This window comes from Aspergillus nomiae (assembly GCF_001204775.2).
Source record: "Aspergillus nomiae NRRL 13137 chromosome Unknown contig00043, whole genome shotgun sequence".
NCBI classification, from domain to species: Eukaryota; Fungi; Ascomycota; class Eurotiomycetes; order Eurotiales; family Aspergillaceae; genus Aspergillus; species Aspergillus nomiae.
In genome coordinates, this window is record NW_015378098.1 from 116,062 (window position 1) to 131,793 (window position 15,732).

General features: G+C 45.8%; 4 protein-coding genes across 4 annotated transcripts; 2 read left to right on the forward strand and 2 right to left on the reverse strand.

The window, feature by feature from the left end:
- Positions 1–1,133: 1,133 nt before the first annotated feature.
- Positions 1,134–2,467, forward strand: ANOM_003717 (uncharacterized protein; the record flags this gene model as incomplete). The annotated part of the gene is made up of 3 exons (XM_015548974.1): positions 1,134–1,330; positions 1,394–1,681; positions 1,738–2,467. 3 exons carry the CDS (start codon positions 1,134–1,136, stop codon positions 2,465–2,467), a joined length of 1,215 nt encoding a protein of 404 aa, XP_015409795.1.
- A 1,594-nt stretch (positions 2,468–4,061) lies between these two features.
- On the reverse strand, positions 4,062–5,315 carry ANOM_003718 (ankyrin repeat domain-containing protein; the record flags this gene model as incomplete). The annotated part of the gene is made up of 1 exon (XM_015548975.1): positions 4,062–5,315. The coding sequence occupies one exon, from the start codon at positions 5,313–5,315 to the stop codon at positions 4,062–4,064; it is 1,254 nt and encodes a 417-aa protein (XP_015409788.1).
- A 1,800-nt stretch (positions 5,316–7,115) lies between these two features.
- On the reverse strand, positions 7,116–12,098 carry ANOM_003719 (uncharacterized protein; the record flags this gene model as incomplete). The annotated part of the gene is made up of 8 exons (XM_015548976.1): positions 7,116–10,041; positions 10,107–10,679; positions 10,727–10,922; positions 10,971–11,054; positions 11,108–11,224; positions 11,290–11,503; positions 11,558–11,595; positions 11,651–12,098. 8 exons carry the CDS (start codon positions 12,096–12,098, stop codon positions 7,116–7,118), a joined length of 4,596 nt encoding a protein of 1,531 aa, XP_015409789.1.
- Positions 12,099–14,952: 2,854 nt separating this feature from the next.
- Positions 14,953–15,429, forward strand: ANOM_003720 (uncharacterized protein; the record flags this gene model as incomplete). The annotated part of the gene is made up of 2 exons (XM_015548977.1): positions 14,953–15,000; positions 15,052–15,429. The coding sequence occupies 2 exons, from the start codon at positions 14,953–14,955 to the stop codon at positions 15,427–15,429; spliced, it is 426 nt and encodes a 141-aa protein (XP_015409767.1).
- Between the last annotated feature and the right edge of the window lie 303 nt (positions 15,430–15,732).

The window sequence follows — 15,732 nt, forward strand, 5'->3', positions numbered from 1 at the left end:
GGCCCCTCGCCGCATAGCTTTGCGAGCCCCACCTCGCGCACAGTTCTCACCCCATCCTTGTTGTTTACGAGGTCGTCGCACATAACCACTGCCGTTTCCTCTCCGGGCTCGTGAGGCAATTCTCCAAGGGCATACATAACCCGACTCCACTCACCGGCTTACCCATTGAGCTCAAGTGTCAAGCAATCGAACTGACCTTGACATTTGACGTAGTTCATAGTATATGTCTCACCTGAGGTTTGGGTACGGCGTGTCTATGGGCATGATGTAAAGAATGGGGGTATATCAAATTATATCCTAATCCATACAAAACGCCTCACATTCAATAGGAATAAAAAGGGATTATATCGCTCGTACACGAGGAAGTTCCGCCTCACCCGAAAAGACAAGAAGTTACTGGAAAGATTGGGGGTTGATGTCCGGGAATATGTCTCGGAAGAGACCTATCGCTGCCGTTTCAAACCAACAGACTTACGCCGTATCTTGGATCTGAAGTTCGTATGGGCGAGATCCAAGTACGTCATTCTCAGAAGCAATGGAATCTAACAGGCATGCTTGCAAAGCTCGTACAAGGAGAAAATGGAGGGGCATGTAAGCAAATGCATCGTCGGAGGTCTATGGCAAAGATACCCAGGGAAAAAGAAAAAGGTAACATCCTGTCATATCCGCCTGGCTATATTTCAAAGCTGTCACCAGGAATCTTTTGCGAGACAGGCTGTTGCTAGAAAGCCCTATACACTAGTTCAAGGAGGTAGCTTTCACTAGGTTGCTCTGGCGTTTACGATCCCAGCCTTGCTTTAATTGTTCTCGTGACAAGGGAGCGAATTATCAATGAGAATGCAACCAACAGTGGAGAATCTCCATAATACTTACTGCATATGACAGAATGGATTTAAATACTAATAAAGTCAACTGCGGGGTGGCCGCTCAAAACCGCCGTAGGCCGCTGAAGATCCTTACTACGTTACATCAGTCAGAATATCGGATCACACTACTGCGCTCGCTCAAAGTATTGATCGCTCCTTGTCAACCTTACTAGTATGCGAGCACAGCTCCCTCGATTCTCTCCCTGCCTTTGTATTAAAGATTGCCTAGATACCACCATTATACGAGATCTTTCCCGATTGGCCACCATGGAGCACGAGTCCTCATCTGATTCCGAAAATGCACCCTTTTTACGAAACACAGAGATGAGACCGAGCCGACCTTCGTCAAGCAGAGTAGTTACGTACTTCTGGCCAGAAATCCGCAATATCTTCAGCTACTTAAAGGCTGCTCTGGTACAGATTCTTTCCGCAATATCTTATTACCAGACAGCAGACCGGTCAAGGTATGAAAGGAATATCGATTCAACATCATTTCCCGAGCGGCATACTAAAGACATACGAAACAGCGAAGATATATCTCAATCATTTCCTCTAGCAGCATCAGATGCGTCAACCGCCATGAAAGTCCTTAACCCCCTTTTCTTCATTTTAGCCGCGTCCAAGGTTGCGCGCGCACTTCCAGCGGAAGAGAATATTCGTCTAAGTGGAGAGATTGCAGTATTTGATCCAAATTCCTTGCCAGAGCTGGCACAGAGCATGAGTGAGGAGCATCACGCTCTCATAAGACTTGAAAAGCGGGCAACGTGCGAAACAATAAATAAGGTTATCAGAAGAATTGGCCACAATCGGCATAAGTAAGTTTCACAGTAGCGTCCGCAGAATGAATCTCACCCATCATTGTTCTTTACAGGCTTGCCTATATTGTCTATGGCAGCGGGCTTGCGTGGGCGATATGTGGGCTTACCGGGCATGATGAATGTGACAAGGTCGGAGGAGCCGTCCTGTTCACTATGGGTCTTATCTTCACTGCCGCAGCAGACTACTCAGGCGCAGACCCTGTTCCTGTGCCAGAGCTACCTGGGGCCATGAAAGTACCCAGTTATCAGGCATCCTTGACTGCTGCGTTGTCACAGAGTGACCTCGAGTATACAGCCATCGACCCAGCACCGCTACAGGAGGCTCCCGAAAAGCGCAGCGAAGACGAGCCTCATCTGCTCGAGCGGTTCCTGATCCGGGGCTTGCGACCGGTCAGCAATGCTACTGCTCAGAGTGACACTGACGGTCAAGATATCTTTGTGCACCACTACGACAATGGCGGAACTGTACTTCACCTTCCGATCGGTAGGGAGAGTCTGTCGGCGGAAAAGCTCAACAAAAAATATGATCACCCAGGTCTCAAGATCTCTTTTACTACGCGCCGGGTGTCTAAGATGTCCAGACAGCATCAAACTGATATGGCCAGCGGGATCGCTAGCATGTGGGAATACTATGCCAGAACCACTCCCATGAACGAGTATATCGGATTTGTAGAGACAGGCCACCATGCCAATTTCTACTTTCGCATTATCCCTGAGCTAAAGGGATTTGGCACAAATTATGAAAGTGTTGATGTGTGTGGTGGCATGGCCGGAATGCTCTAAGCGTTGCTTTTGTTTTTGTCGCATTTCCCCCTTCAGTGATAAGAGCGATATAGTCATATCGAGGGGTTTTTTGGAGTCTTAATTCGGTAGTGGTCATATACAGTACCTAGTATCTCCAACTCCTGCATATAATCGAGTCTCTCAGAGTTTCGGCCTCGGCCACATACCTAATTGTCCGCCATCGCAACAGAAACACAGATAGTTAGGGGCAACCGCTTACTCCAAGACGCCAAAAATATCTGTCCTCTTCCTAGACAGTTTATTTCTCTGATTAGTATATCTATGGAAAATAGTCCGTGACGTGTGACATAAAATTCCGCTTTCAACCAACCTCTACTGTTGTGCTTAGTATATTCTTCTTGACTGAGCCTTTTCTTCCCTCTTATTTGGTAGCGTTCTTTCTTTATCTTTTCTTTAGGGGCGGAATCCCCGTCCGAGATGCAAGGTGTACTATACTGGATCAAAAATATACTATAGGTTGGTTGAAAACATGAAACTGGGGCCTATGAATCAGGTAGTGTCTAGACGAATGCTTAATCCGATGATACTGCCCGAGAATAGAGTCCATATGATGTATCCAAACACTCAGCAACATTCCCAAGTAGATACAAAATCTGGCAGATCAATTGTGACACCCTAATGAACGAATTCGAACCCTATTCCCAGCATGCATCTGCATCCGGATACGACTTGCAGGACCTGTTTTTACACTGTTTGAAAGACTATTTCCAGATTTTAGCACAGTCTCTTTTGAACAGTTGATACGAATTTCTTACAATACCACTAGAGCCACGTGTACAGCGGCCAGAACACTAGAAGAATTAGCTTACTACTTTATACATCCACAAGCCAACGATATGTCTTACCTTTGAATATCCGGGATTATCATCCCTTTGGGCAAGATTACCACTATTTCCTGGGCCATATGCTTGCACAAATCCGAAGGTAAATGCAAAAATGGACACGAGGGAGGGGAGAGGCATGATCTTATCCATTTGATATTCCTTGAAACAAAACGTGAACTACAGCCAAGGATTGATTCTAAATAAATCAAGTGAAAACCGTGTATTGAAAGAAGAAGAATTTAGCAGAGGTTGAGTAGTGAGTGCAACCCCTTCTTCTTTACTTCTCTCGCCTCGCAACCATGAATATTCATTTATCGCCGTGGTTTGCGAGCCCTTGCTTTACGGAAATGGAACCACTAACTATAACTATTGATTTGCCTGATGCAAGGGGGAAGCATTGGTTTACGGAATATGACACATCCTAGTTAACATGGGACAAGGTTTTGTGAGGTTCTTGGCAACAGGATGATATGGATATTCAGAGTATTAGTAGCACGTACTTAATGGCTGTATAGGGAGATATAAAGTCTTTCTTATGCCGCTCTAGAGCGCCTAGGCCAGCTCTATCTTGTTTTTGATTCTATGCCTTGATATTACAAACATCTTTCATTGATATTTATTTCTCGGGTTGTATATATGCCACTCTGCCTGCCTCAACATTTGTTATATGCGTCATAAGAAATATGCGAAGACTTCCTGAATGTTTACCCATTATTTATATTTCTAAATGGAGTAAAGTATTTAACTTATCATTCTGCTTGTGATGAGCTTCTATCTTGTTGCTCTGCAGCCCTCGCCGCCCTCCGTGCTCTCATCCTGGCCCTAATGGCTTCTACACGATCTCTTGATGTGCTTTTCAATGCATCGTTTCTGGCTTCCCTAAACGCCTGTAACTTTTCAGAGTGCTCAGCTCTCATCCCACTCCCCGGTTTTCCTGGCCTCTCCTGTATCATCCGGGGGGTCATACCGGTACAGTCAGGAAGATCCGGATCCGCTCCATGTGCAAGAAGAAGGTCAGCAATTGACCGATATTCTCCTAACTCCGCCGCCATCAATGCAGTCATTTGCTTCGTCGGCGTGATTAAATTCACATCAACCCTCGGATCCTCCAGAAGAAGTTTCGCCGCTTCCTCACTGTTATTATCCACTGCAGTTAAAAGTGGCGTCCTATCACCCCATACGGCATTCGGATCGAGAAGATTGGGCTGCGGACCTTCCCACATCAGTAATCGCTTAAGGACTCTTAGTTGGGAGCTATCAATGAGAGTTCCTAATGTTTGTGCGGAGAATTTTGCCACGGCAGAAGTGTTATGCTGTGCTCTCCCACGAAGCGGTACACAAGGGTCTGCACCTCGATCCAGGAGTTTTAGCGCAATTGACTCGCGGCGATATGTAATTGCCGCCAGAAAGGGGACTTCATTATTGTCTGGTTTTGTGTAATAACCGTCCACCTTCAACTCTGGAGCATCAGCTAGCAGAACATCCACCACCGCAGTAAAACCCCTGACACACGCTAGAGAGAGCGCCGAACGCCCGCCCCGGCGCTCTCCCCCTTCCGTCGAATTCGGATCTGCCCCATGGGCCAGTAGAACCCGGACAACAGGAGCATGCCCGAAAATGGCGGCGGTGAGCAGAGGGGTAAAGTTATCACCGATATGTCGGCTATCAACGTTAACATTGTAGTGACTTAATAGGAACTCGCATATTTCTGCGTGTCCTGTCTCTGCGGCATGCAAGAGAACCGTCTGGTTAGCGGCGATCGAATTGGGGTCTGCTCCTCCCAGTTCAATAGCTTTTCTAGCTGTCGAGAGACGTCCATAACGTGCAGCGTAGATAAGAGCAGAGCTATTCGATTCACTGACGTTATGCTGGTAAAGGTATGGAGCGAAAGTTTTATAAAAGAAGCCGTTAAGCTGGGTGAACACGCTAATATCTCGTTCTGTCTCGAGTTCCTCGATAATCAAGAGGAGTATCTCGTGTGGCAGTTCATATATCAACGCCATTGTTCTGTTGTGATTTCCTCGGGACTTGATCTCGATATATAGGCGGTTGTTCAACCTGAACGAATGGAAATCCAATGAACTAGCAGTTTGGAGGGTCTGTCTTCTCCGACTAGAATTGTCTTCACTTGTCAATAATAGTCAATCATATCCAGGAACTAGCCTCTTCCCCGCCCGAAAACGGGACAGCAGCTTAGGACGCTGTAGTAAGCCTTGCGGATAAAAGAAATTTCCCCAGACCTGCCGGCGCGGGCGTGACCCACCTTCCCCATTTAGGATTAGTATAATAATTAGGACACTACTAGTATAGTGCTATAAAGCTTTGTGTTCGGCCTGTTGACACTGCTTCTCTATATCCAGCTCATGACATTTACTGGGCAGGGGGGTTGTTGCATACATTTGGAGGCGTGATACTTGTGGTTTATAAGTCTGTCGGGATAGCGCAATACTGGAACAGGGCCTGCCGTTCGCATCCCGCGATGTCAAGCAGGAATACCCTGTACGCACAAGAGAGAATGCTAGGAAACGTTTCAAGGAAGGCGCACAGGAGAGGCTACAATACGTTCTAATGGAGCTGCCGCTGTGAGGCCATCTCCATGCCAAGAACGTGTTTCAAGTCCGTACATTGTGAAACTTGCACGAGAGAGAATCCTAATTGACAAAGCATGAAACGATCCATTAACGCGAGAAATGAGAATCCGACCACTATACGCTTCAAACTACAATATCCATCAACCAACGGAGGACTGGAAAGCCAAAATCGCTTGCTACTCTGAAAGCCTTTCTACCTACCACAAAACTTTGAGCTTTGCCATCCCAAGCTTGGTACTATCAGACATTGGAGAGTGATAGGTGGACCTGAATTGGGTTTGTTTTAAATGCTGAAGCATGTCCACAGTATTAATAACTCCAATTCGAGCGCTTGGCGGATGAAGAATGCAACTATCCGCAAAGTTAACAGCGTTACTTTATCATATATATGATGTATGGATTGCAAGAGACGACAGATAGAGGAGAATGATAGAGCATAGGAGAAAGAACAAATCGGGAACAAAGGACCACGTTGGTTCATCAGAATTTACACGTTAAGATACGTTTTCTTCGTTTTGCGGGGAACAATATGGGCGTGCCCTGTCTCAGCCATATAAAATCTACTGAGGTGGAGATAGGGGTCAATAGGACCGTGGAGTCAACGTTCCTGGGGCATTGCTTTCTTCAGATAGAAAAGGTGGATAAGGCAGGAAGTATCCAAAAGCAAGGCTAAAGGGATAAAGATAGGCAAGACACCAAAATATTCGGTAAGTGGGAATCGCATACCAGGAAAAGGCCGAGCAGATATTTCCTGGCCCGCAGCAACTGGGTACGTATCGACATGATCAATGGTTTCTATACTCTGTACAGTCCAGCATATTCCGGGCTTTGGGGTTGATCCACAATTGTTGGATACTCTATATCACACCATAGAACCTATTTGAACTCTTGAGATTTCAGTGGAGAGTCCTGGGGCCATGGGCCTAGAGGTAATCTCTCGATTTTGGAATTCACGGTGCAAAATAACGCATTCAATAGAAGCCTTAACATGTGCTTTCACATTCTTATTGGTTATTCTGAGCTTCCCTCTGTTCTCGCACAATTTTTCCACATCTTATTTGGAGCTCTATCCCTGCCTATTTATCTCTCATTCTACCCAGCTATTTTCACTGGATCTTTCCAATTGTGAAAATGGGTTGCTTTCATGCGTAATGACTTGGCTTATATCTTCATTAATGTGGTCAAGATTCCATGTATGTATATGCTTGTACATCACGCCGAGCCCCTCTTGCCAGCGAGCAGTGATCGCAACGCCTCTTTATCCACCCTTGGGTTGCGCTCCACGGCTTGAAGCATCGTGTCCGTGATCGGGATCTCTGGGAAGCGCCGCAGAAATGTCTCAGCAACTTCATGGTGACATCTCTCTAGGACAATCACTCCCACTCCTTCGGTCGCGGGAATCGGTGCATGATAAAAGCAAAGCGTGGAAATCAGATGGTCAAAGCTGTCAAAGCCGTCGTCATCTTTCTGTTCCTTGTCGTATGAATAGTCCTGCAAAAGAGACTCCGTCAATTTGAAGTCCGTAAGTTCTCCAACAACTATGACCGCAGATCCTTTCTTCCAACCTGGCAAATCAACATCGTGCCAAATCTCCCCCAAATTTGCTTTTAGGTTCAGATCTCGACTTTGAGCGAGAATAAGTCTTACTGTGTCTTTGCGCCCATGACACATAGCCTCTTTAAGTACATTTGCTGTGAGTGGCGCAGATTCCACACGATGCAAGATGGATCTTATTATCTCTGCGCCGTGCTTCGCTGCGGCCATCATTACCTCTTCTGCAACAAGGTCATGGTTCTTTTCTGCTTTTAGTAGTAGGTGCAGTGAACCACAGTCTTCTGTTGCCCGTACAAGAGCTTGCTGCGTGATAAGGACATCCGGCTTTTTACTCAGCAGAAACTCTAGATGCTGAGAGCTGGAGGCAACCGTTTCCACCGCCCATGCATCAACATCCATCAGATGTCGATCAACAAGTAACTCCAACACTTCAGGCGTTCCAACATAGGATTCTCCAATCTTAGTCATGATAGCTTCGATTGGCAAACCATTGTGAGGTTTCGAAAGAAGCATCAGCATTGCGTCCCTTTCTTCGCATGCCGCTACAAACACGCTATCTGTGATCCTTGCCTCTGGAAATTTGTTCAGGATTATTTCAAGTGCATCTGGACTTTTCGCTGCTGCGATGAGGACATTCTCCGTAATGGGAAAGGAATCTTCCTGGACCTGCAATAAATACTCCATGACGGACGCACCACAGAATATATTGCTGGCTGCCGCGCATAGAATACCCTCGGTTATTGGAACCTCTGCGCCGCCGTTGGTCATGAGCAGTTGCAGCAATTCTACCGAATCGTCTTTCCATGAAGCAGCGGCTATCTCCATCATTTTCTCAGACACGATGAAACCCGCCTGCTGTTTATCTATAACCAGCCTTACCATCGCCAACCCATTCATGACGACACCTTCGCTTACTTTGTCGGTCAACACAGTATCTGGGCTAATTTCCTCAATCAGGACTTTCAAAGTTTGGTCTCGCTGACCGAGGCGGTTAACGACGTATTTACCCACAATCTCTTCGGCTGCAGTAAGAATCATCCGTTGGGTCATTGGAGCAGCTGGACCAAGTTTATCGAGCAGGAACCTCAGGATCTCGGGGAATTTATGGTTCTTCGCTGCGGCGAGAAGTATTCTCTCGCTAATCCGCGTCTCTGGCTCTCGCTTATCGAGAAGCAAGCGAATCATGTCTGTCCCGAACGGGTTGGAGGCCGCTGCCATTAGCGTCTCTCCAATCACTCGAATTTCTCGATGGGTCTGTAACATCAAACTCATAGCTTTCGAGCTTGCATGATGAGCCCAACATGCAACGCTACAGTCCTCCACGGCGAGCTCAGTCGCCCTGTTCACTAAAACAACATCGACTCCGCCACGGTTGTCAAAGTCATAGGAGTACATTTCATTCAACGTAGCAAAGAGGGAAGGGCCGATGTGTATATCCTCATTGCATTTCTCAAAAAGCAATTCAATCATCTTTTTGCCTTGGAGGACTATCGCATCGCATAGCACCTCATCAGTCATAGGAATACAGGCCTCATGTCGCCGATTAAGAAGGAGCCTCATCAATTCAAGTGCACAACGATAATTCCCCATCACCTTGATGATTATTCTCTCGTCAATAATCTTGTCGGGTGTCTTGGATTCATCAAAGAGCGAGCTTGAGTCCCAGATTCTGTTCACGATCGCTTCCAATTTTGCTTTTCCATGATTTTTATGATCAATATCGGACATCATGGCCATGACTGATCGCTTGTTGACTGTAATGTCTTTGCCCAACAGGAATTCCACAATATCCAAATGGCCATTTCTCGCGGCGACAGTCAATGCATTATCCCATTCACGTCCTTCAGAGGGCTCCAAAGGATCCGAGCCTTGGTCGAGCAATGTTTCCACAGTGTACGCTAAACCCATGCTGGAGGCGCGATGCATTGGTAGCTCGCACTCTTCAGGCACCATGTACCAAAGTTTATCCCTGTAATTATATCCCGAATCTTTAGCTATACGCAGCCAATTGAAGTAGATATTAGGCTCAGTAAAGAGACGGTCGACCATCCTTTGTATGTCTAGCACGTCCCCTGCAGCGGCAACATGAGTGCCCCAGTGTTTTGCTGCATAGACGAGGAAGGGCTGCGCCATAGCGACCTCAGCTGCCAGCGTCTCATTCTGCGAGAGGAGAAGGTTGATCGTCTTTATGGCCAACTCGTGGTGGCCTTTGGTTTCCGAGAACCGGTATTGGTCAGAACTCTCTGAGACCACCAGATATTCTTTGACAGAGAAATGTGCCAGTCTAATCGCACCGTCCGTGCTTACAATGACAAGGGCAGTTGTACAGATTTTAACGATGAGATCAGGGGATCGCAACGATACCGCGTCTGCGATTGTCCGTATATTCAGCGGCACCGGAGCTAGGCACAGCAAAAGAAGGATTTCGCGTGCTATGTTTATATCCTTTTCCTCGACCTTGTCAAGTACCTCCCGGTACGTCTCTTCGAGTGTTTCAGGAATGGTTCGTAGCGCATGCTCTATCTGCAGGTCTGTATGGCAGCCTGCCAGTCGAGTGAGTTGTAAATCAGCCCAGCGGAAACGCCTAGCCACAGTTATACGTTAGCTCAACTCTCTCACTTCTTCGGGTAGGAGAATGGACAATTATACCGGTCTCGGGTGCGCAACAACTGATCAAGGGCTCGAGCTCTTTTACTTTCCTCGAAATCTCGTAGACGACCATTGCTAACCTCAGTGCGGACAAATGTTTCGACATCGTCTGAGAGCTGGGCTTCCAAATCAACGGTGGGAAATCTCTCCAGTGTTGCACGAATATCTTGCTCTGGCCGGCTCGTCGCAAGAATGTGAAGCTTATTTTTATGACTCTCGTTAAGACCTGCCAGGAGTGATAGTAGTACCTTTCTCTCACTGCGGCCCGACCGCTCGGGACACTCATCCAATGCATCCAGCACGAGAAACATTTCACCAGGAGTCTTTGAAAGCACATCATCAAGGGTATCCCGTAATTCCCCGCGATCGGGCTGGCTTCCCCTGTTGCTATGCCTTTCCCACATCCTAGTTACTGACTGCGCCAGTGGCTTCCGGCTGAACTGTCGGATTAAAGACCTGACCATGTTTTCTACGCTCCGTGTCTTTTCATTGTTAAACTGAAAATACCAGTATGCAAAGGACTTGCTTGAGCTTTCCTCGCAGAGGCTTTTAATGTCTTGTATGACGGTAGAACTGCATGTGATTAGTGTGCGTCTTCATGTATAGAAATGTTGGCCTACCAGAGGACGGACTTTCCACATCCCACTACTCCACAAAGCCATAGGATGTGTCCTGGTGAATCTTTCCAGTACTGATATTGGTTTGAAGTAAGAAACCAGTTATGGGTCTTGGGGCTTCTGAATTCCTTCGTTTCTTTTTGGATTCTGGAATAGTCTGCCGTCGAGATCCATTCCAGGATTCGTTCCTCCTCCGCAGCTGCACTAGTCAGTATAAGATATGCATTTTATATACTTGAAATCATACTCAACACTTTAGATTCGATGTGCTTGTTGATAGCAATGCATTGATCGATATTGGCGAGAGTATCCTCCGCTTTCTTTCGATTATCTGTCATCCATTAGCAAAGTATTCAAACAAGGTAGAATGACGAATAATCTCACGGCGACTATCGCTCAGGTATGCCCAGTTGTCCACACTCTGACCCTTCTCCTTGACATGTGCTTTGAGCTGTTCAAGTGGCTGGTCGGCAATTGCATTGATGCTCATGCCTACGCGAACTTTTGAAGTCATTAGCCTGGATCTGCTGTCGGTCTTGATCCCGATGTATGCACTATAGGCTTACCGACGGCGTTCTGCTCCTGCACCTTATTCACCTCAGCTGAATAGTCGAGAATTGCCGAATAGACCCCAAGAAGAGCATTATCAAGGTTTTGGTCGCTATCGATGTTCTGGTCTCGATGATGCGTATCAATCGAGGTATAATAGGCTAGCGTGTCAGCGAGGTACTCCGATGCTGCGAAAACAGCGTCTCGACGTTGAATGTCATTATGGATCATCTTTCTCATTTAGCCTCTAGACCAAATGCAAACAGTGCATTACTATGTCCCTACCGTCAATCCTACTGAAACAATTGACCATGCAGCAGATGCTAAATCCTGCGTGAGCAAGTATTGTATTTCCCCGCCATGAGATAACAAGCTCACCATGTCCGGTAGGATCAAGGGAAACTGCCTTTGAAATAAGGTCTCTGGCCTGGAACGCACAATGGAGAATCTTCTCCGCTGAATCACGAACGTCGAAATCGTTCCCATTCCGCCTGCGAATCTTGAGACCCCCTTCCTTCCACTCTTTGTATTTCTGCTCTGTGGTTTTGATAACATCGTTGATCACATCTACTGTAGAACATCCCTCCTTCACCATCAAGTACCGCTTGCGGTCGTCGGGCAAGCCTGTGAATGCTTCTTTCCAGAGATCTCGTTTGACAGGATTCTCAACGGTGGCAATCTTGGGTTTGACATTTGACGGCGTTGGCGTGGTCTCTATCTGACTGTATGCCTTGTGGGGAACCTCCACAGGGTGGGAGATTTGCTCATGGTCGTCAGCTGTATCTGGCTTGCCACAGCACAACTTTTCCCGTAGACTCTTGAGCATGTTGGACATGAACAATCCTTAGGGCTAGTTCAACGAGAACAATAATCTGTTATGATTGAAATGTGAAGTGGAAACCAGTGAAAGAGTCTCGGAAAAGAGTTCAGCTGAGCTGGCAGCCGCCTGAGTGGGCCATATTATTCGTATTAATCCAATGACCAGTCACGATCGACACACCATAGCCCCCGCAAATTCACCTATTTGGATTGGTGATCAACATTCTCTCGCACAGGTCTGTTGTATTGTGAGCAATCAAATGAAGCGATTGAGCATAGCATAGTCTGACCAGCTCAACGTTTTTTGAATTTAGTCTCCATCTCACATGATCCTTCCTAGGGCGACCGTGGTAACTTGCTTTATTATCTGCTACTGTGCAGAACAGGAACCTCGAGCCTGTATTTCGTCTTGAAATGTACCATGTTGAATGAGACTTCAAAAGCCAAGTAGTGTCTTGTTCGAGCGTGTGTACAAGTGACACCACTAAGATAGATATCTCCGGCCCATCGAGCGAATACGAATAGTACTAGTTTTAGCCATTCTTATCGAATCCCGGAAATCTATTTGGGAAATCTATACCATCGTTACTGAAGCTCGCTGAATGTATATTGGAAAGTGTAAGGCTTACTAGGTTTGACTCGCTCATACAACCCCCAGCGGACTGCGGCGAAACTCTCTCCCTAAGCCTCTGAGGGTCGGGTAGAAGTTGACAAAAACCTCAGCCTCATCCTCAGCAACCCTCATTTGCATAACTTTTTGCGACTATCCCCCTTAGGGATGGATAAAATGATGATTCATCTCTAAATTTACTTCTACTTACGTCTGATTTTGTAACAATGCTAATATTTTTTATGGAATAGTTTATATTGGAAATTATTTGAAATCATTTTCTTTGCTTTTATGTAAGATTGTATGTAAAATGAAAATTGAATGAATTTCTTAAATGAAGTTATGATAGAATCCTATTTTCAAGATCGAAGATGTATTTTTGATCAGAGTAGTAATGATATATCCTTTTCTCTTCACTCTAGTACAGGCCTTGAGGTTACCCGCAAATTCCGAGGGTTTTGAGGGTAAGTCTGCGGGTCGCCCGTAATAACCCTCAGGCTTAAACCAAGAATAATACAAACTGTACCTACATTATTATGTACATTTAATTTCGATACATGATATCCTTTCTATAGGTTCCTCAGCTGAACTGAGGTCTTCCACCGCCCCCGCTGCTTGCCAATTCTTTCAATCAACATTAAAATAATAATTCTTGTAAGTCTTCTACTCTTCCGAGGCCGCAAGACTCTTAAGATATCACAATTATCTAACACCTTTACCTCCTCAATTTATGAGAGGGAGGCTTTAGATAATCTCCAGTTTTATGTCCCTGATGATACCCAGCTTCACACCTCAATCCCTTCAGGAAGCCAGCAAACATTAGATAAATTCGACATTTAATTATAATTCTATTCGGCCACCAGCGTCTATCCCTGATACTCTTACCCAAAAAGCCTAATCGGAGACAATCCTTCATTTTATATGATTCTATGTTGAATGACACATTTATTACTTGGTGGTTGAATGCGCCATCGGAATAGATCTGGAATACAGAGGAGATTCGCTGCCCGATAGTTGTATTAACCCCCCGAACCCATACTAGAATTGAGAAATATCGCAGTTGACGTCGTCCGTGACTTATTATCCGTTCCGTAACCTTCCTTGCCTCAGGCATATTCTTGTTGTATTTAAGGAGACCCACCAGGAAAGTGGACGGCGTGGCGGAGTTTTGAATACGGGGCACTCCCCCACATGTACTAAGCTGAATGGCTCTATTGTCTATTGGCTGTCTCAACGAAGAGTCTTGGCTCGAGGCGACTAGTGCGGTATTGTAGCCTGCTTGATGCCAAAGCATCTCCATTCGTTCCTAAACTGTCGATCTTGCTACGTAGCCGGAAGTTAGGGCAACGAAGAGCAGCCTCAATCACGGGCAAGATTGGTGTTTGAATATCAGCCGATAGTTAAAGGGAACCAATTTGTACGACTAGCTTCACGTGATATACTGTACAGTGGCAGTGTCCAGTTTAGTCATGCCGAAGGATTTTCCATTCCAGGTCAGATCCCTTGCTTTGTTTCCCAGAATCGACGATCACATCGAGCCTGGCGCTGGGTATCTATCAGCACAACATTTTCTATGTGATGTTAATTTTAGTTAAGCCTGCTACTTTCTCTCGTGTCTGATAACCATCACTCTTAACACGCGAATGTACCGGCATCATGCTAGTGACTGTTCACTCCCAAGTGGTTGAACCTGATGTGTTTATCCCAAGCGCGGAGGGTATTGAAGGTAGGGAAAAATTGCTACTGTTCCAGACAAGTGTCATTAATACCATAAACATTATAGATACCGAGATAAAGATTCCTACTCCTTGGATATTCGAAAATTCTCATATCGCGGATACGTTTTGTACAGAGGACTGGCCTATGGAAAGCGGTGATTTCAGAGATTTTTTCTGGCTTCTTAATTCCTACTATACTGAATTGAACGAGCCCGGTATAAAGGACATAGTGTGCGATATGAATGTATCCCAGACGATCTCATTGCCCAAGAAACACTGGAAAGTCTCGAGTAGAGAGTACTTTGCACATTTAATGAGATCACAGGGTATAATGTTAAGGATATTGATGAAGACTATTTATCATAATTTTGAAAATGGCCAGGCGCAAGAGTCTAAAATTCAGTAAGCTATTGCCAATTATTTCAATGTATCGCTTGTCAACTAAGAGTTCTTCAAGCTTCCCCGTGACAGGTTTTAAACAGGTATATGTTATAGGTGGTCAACGACATTCTAGTATACCAGATGGAGCAGCTATGATTGGACCGCGCGAACGACGTTTGCCGATTATCTCTTTTGCTGGGGTATGTACCGCCACCATCTTCTCTTACTATAATCATCCTCATGATATCTAGTGGTATGAAGGACAGACGTGGAGCGAATTCTTGGGGGAAATCCTCAGCATAATGCTGGGACAACTTGCCAGAAATATCAGCGCAGGTTATGAGGACCAAGAAGTCTTTGTAGTTGGATTTTATGAGCGATGTATCTATATTGCTCGGGGACTTTTTGGAAAAGAGTTGATTTCACGGGTAAATGTGAAGGGCTGTACAGAAGATGACACGGTTGAATTACAGTTCACACGTGGCTACGATTTGTCCTTGCGAGAAGACTGGTTTGAAGCTATATCCGCATTGGCAAAGCTGCTTCAGTATCTCTTAAGCGGGAACGCAAAGATGAGTGCTTTGAAGGCCTATTTACATAAGGCTGCCGATCCAGTGGAGTGTCTTTAGATAACTATGGCTTCTTCCAGATATCTGCCAGCTTCTCCCGGTAGGCAGGGGCTGATTGTGTAGACATGGGCCAGTCAGACAAAATGGGCGACGGCCCAAACGTTGTTGTCTGAGAGAAATCCCACTTGAGCCATGGTATCACTCATGCTGGGCGAGGATATGGTATTGGAAACGATTGGAGGCGAATAGAAAAGGGACGAGAAATCGCTCAGTAGCTATAGTATGTCTTTTTTCTCTTTGTGATGGTTGACTCTCGGGTCCTTCTATATTATAAACATATCAGTCGGCCTTGATTATTACCAT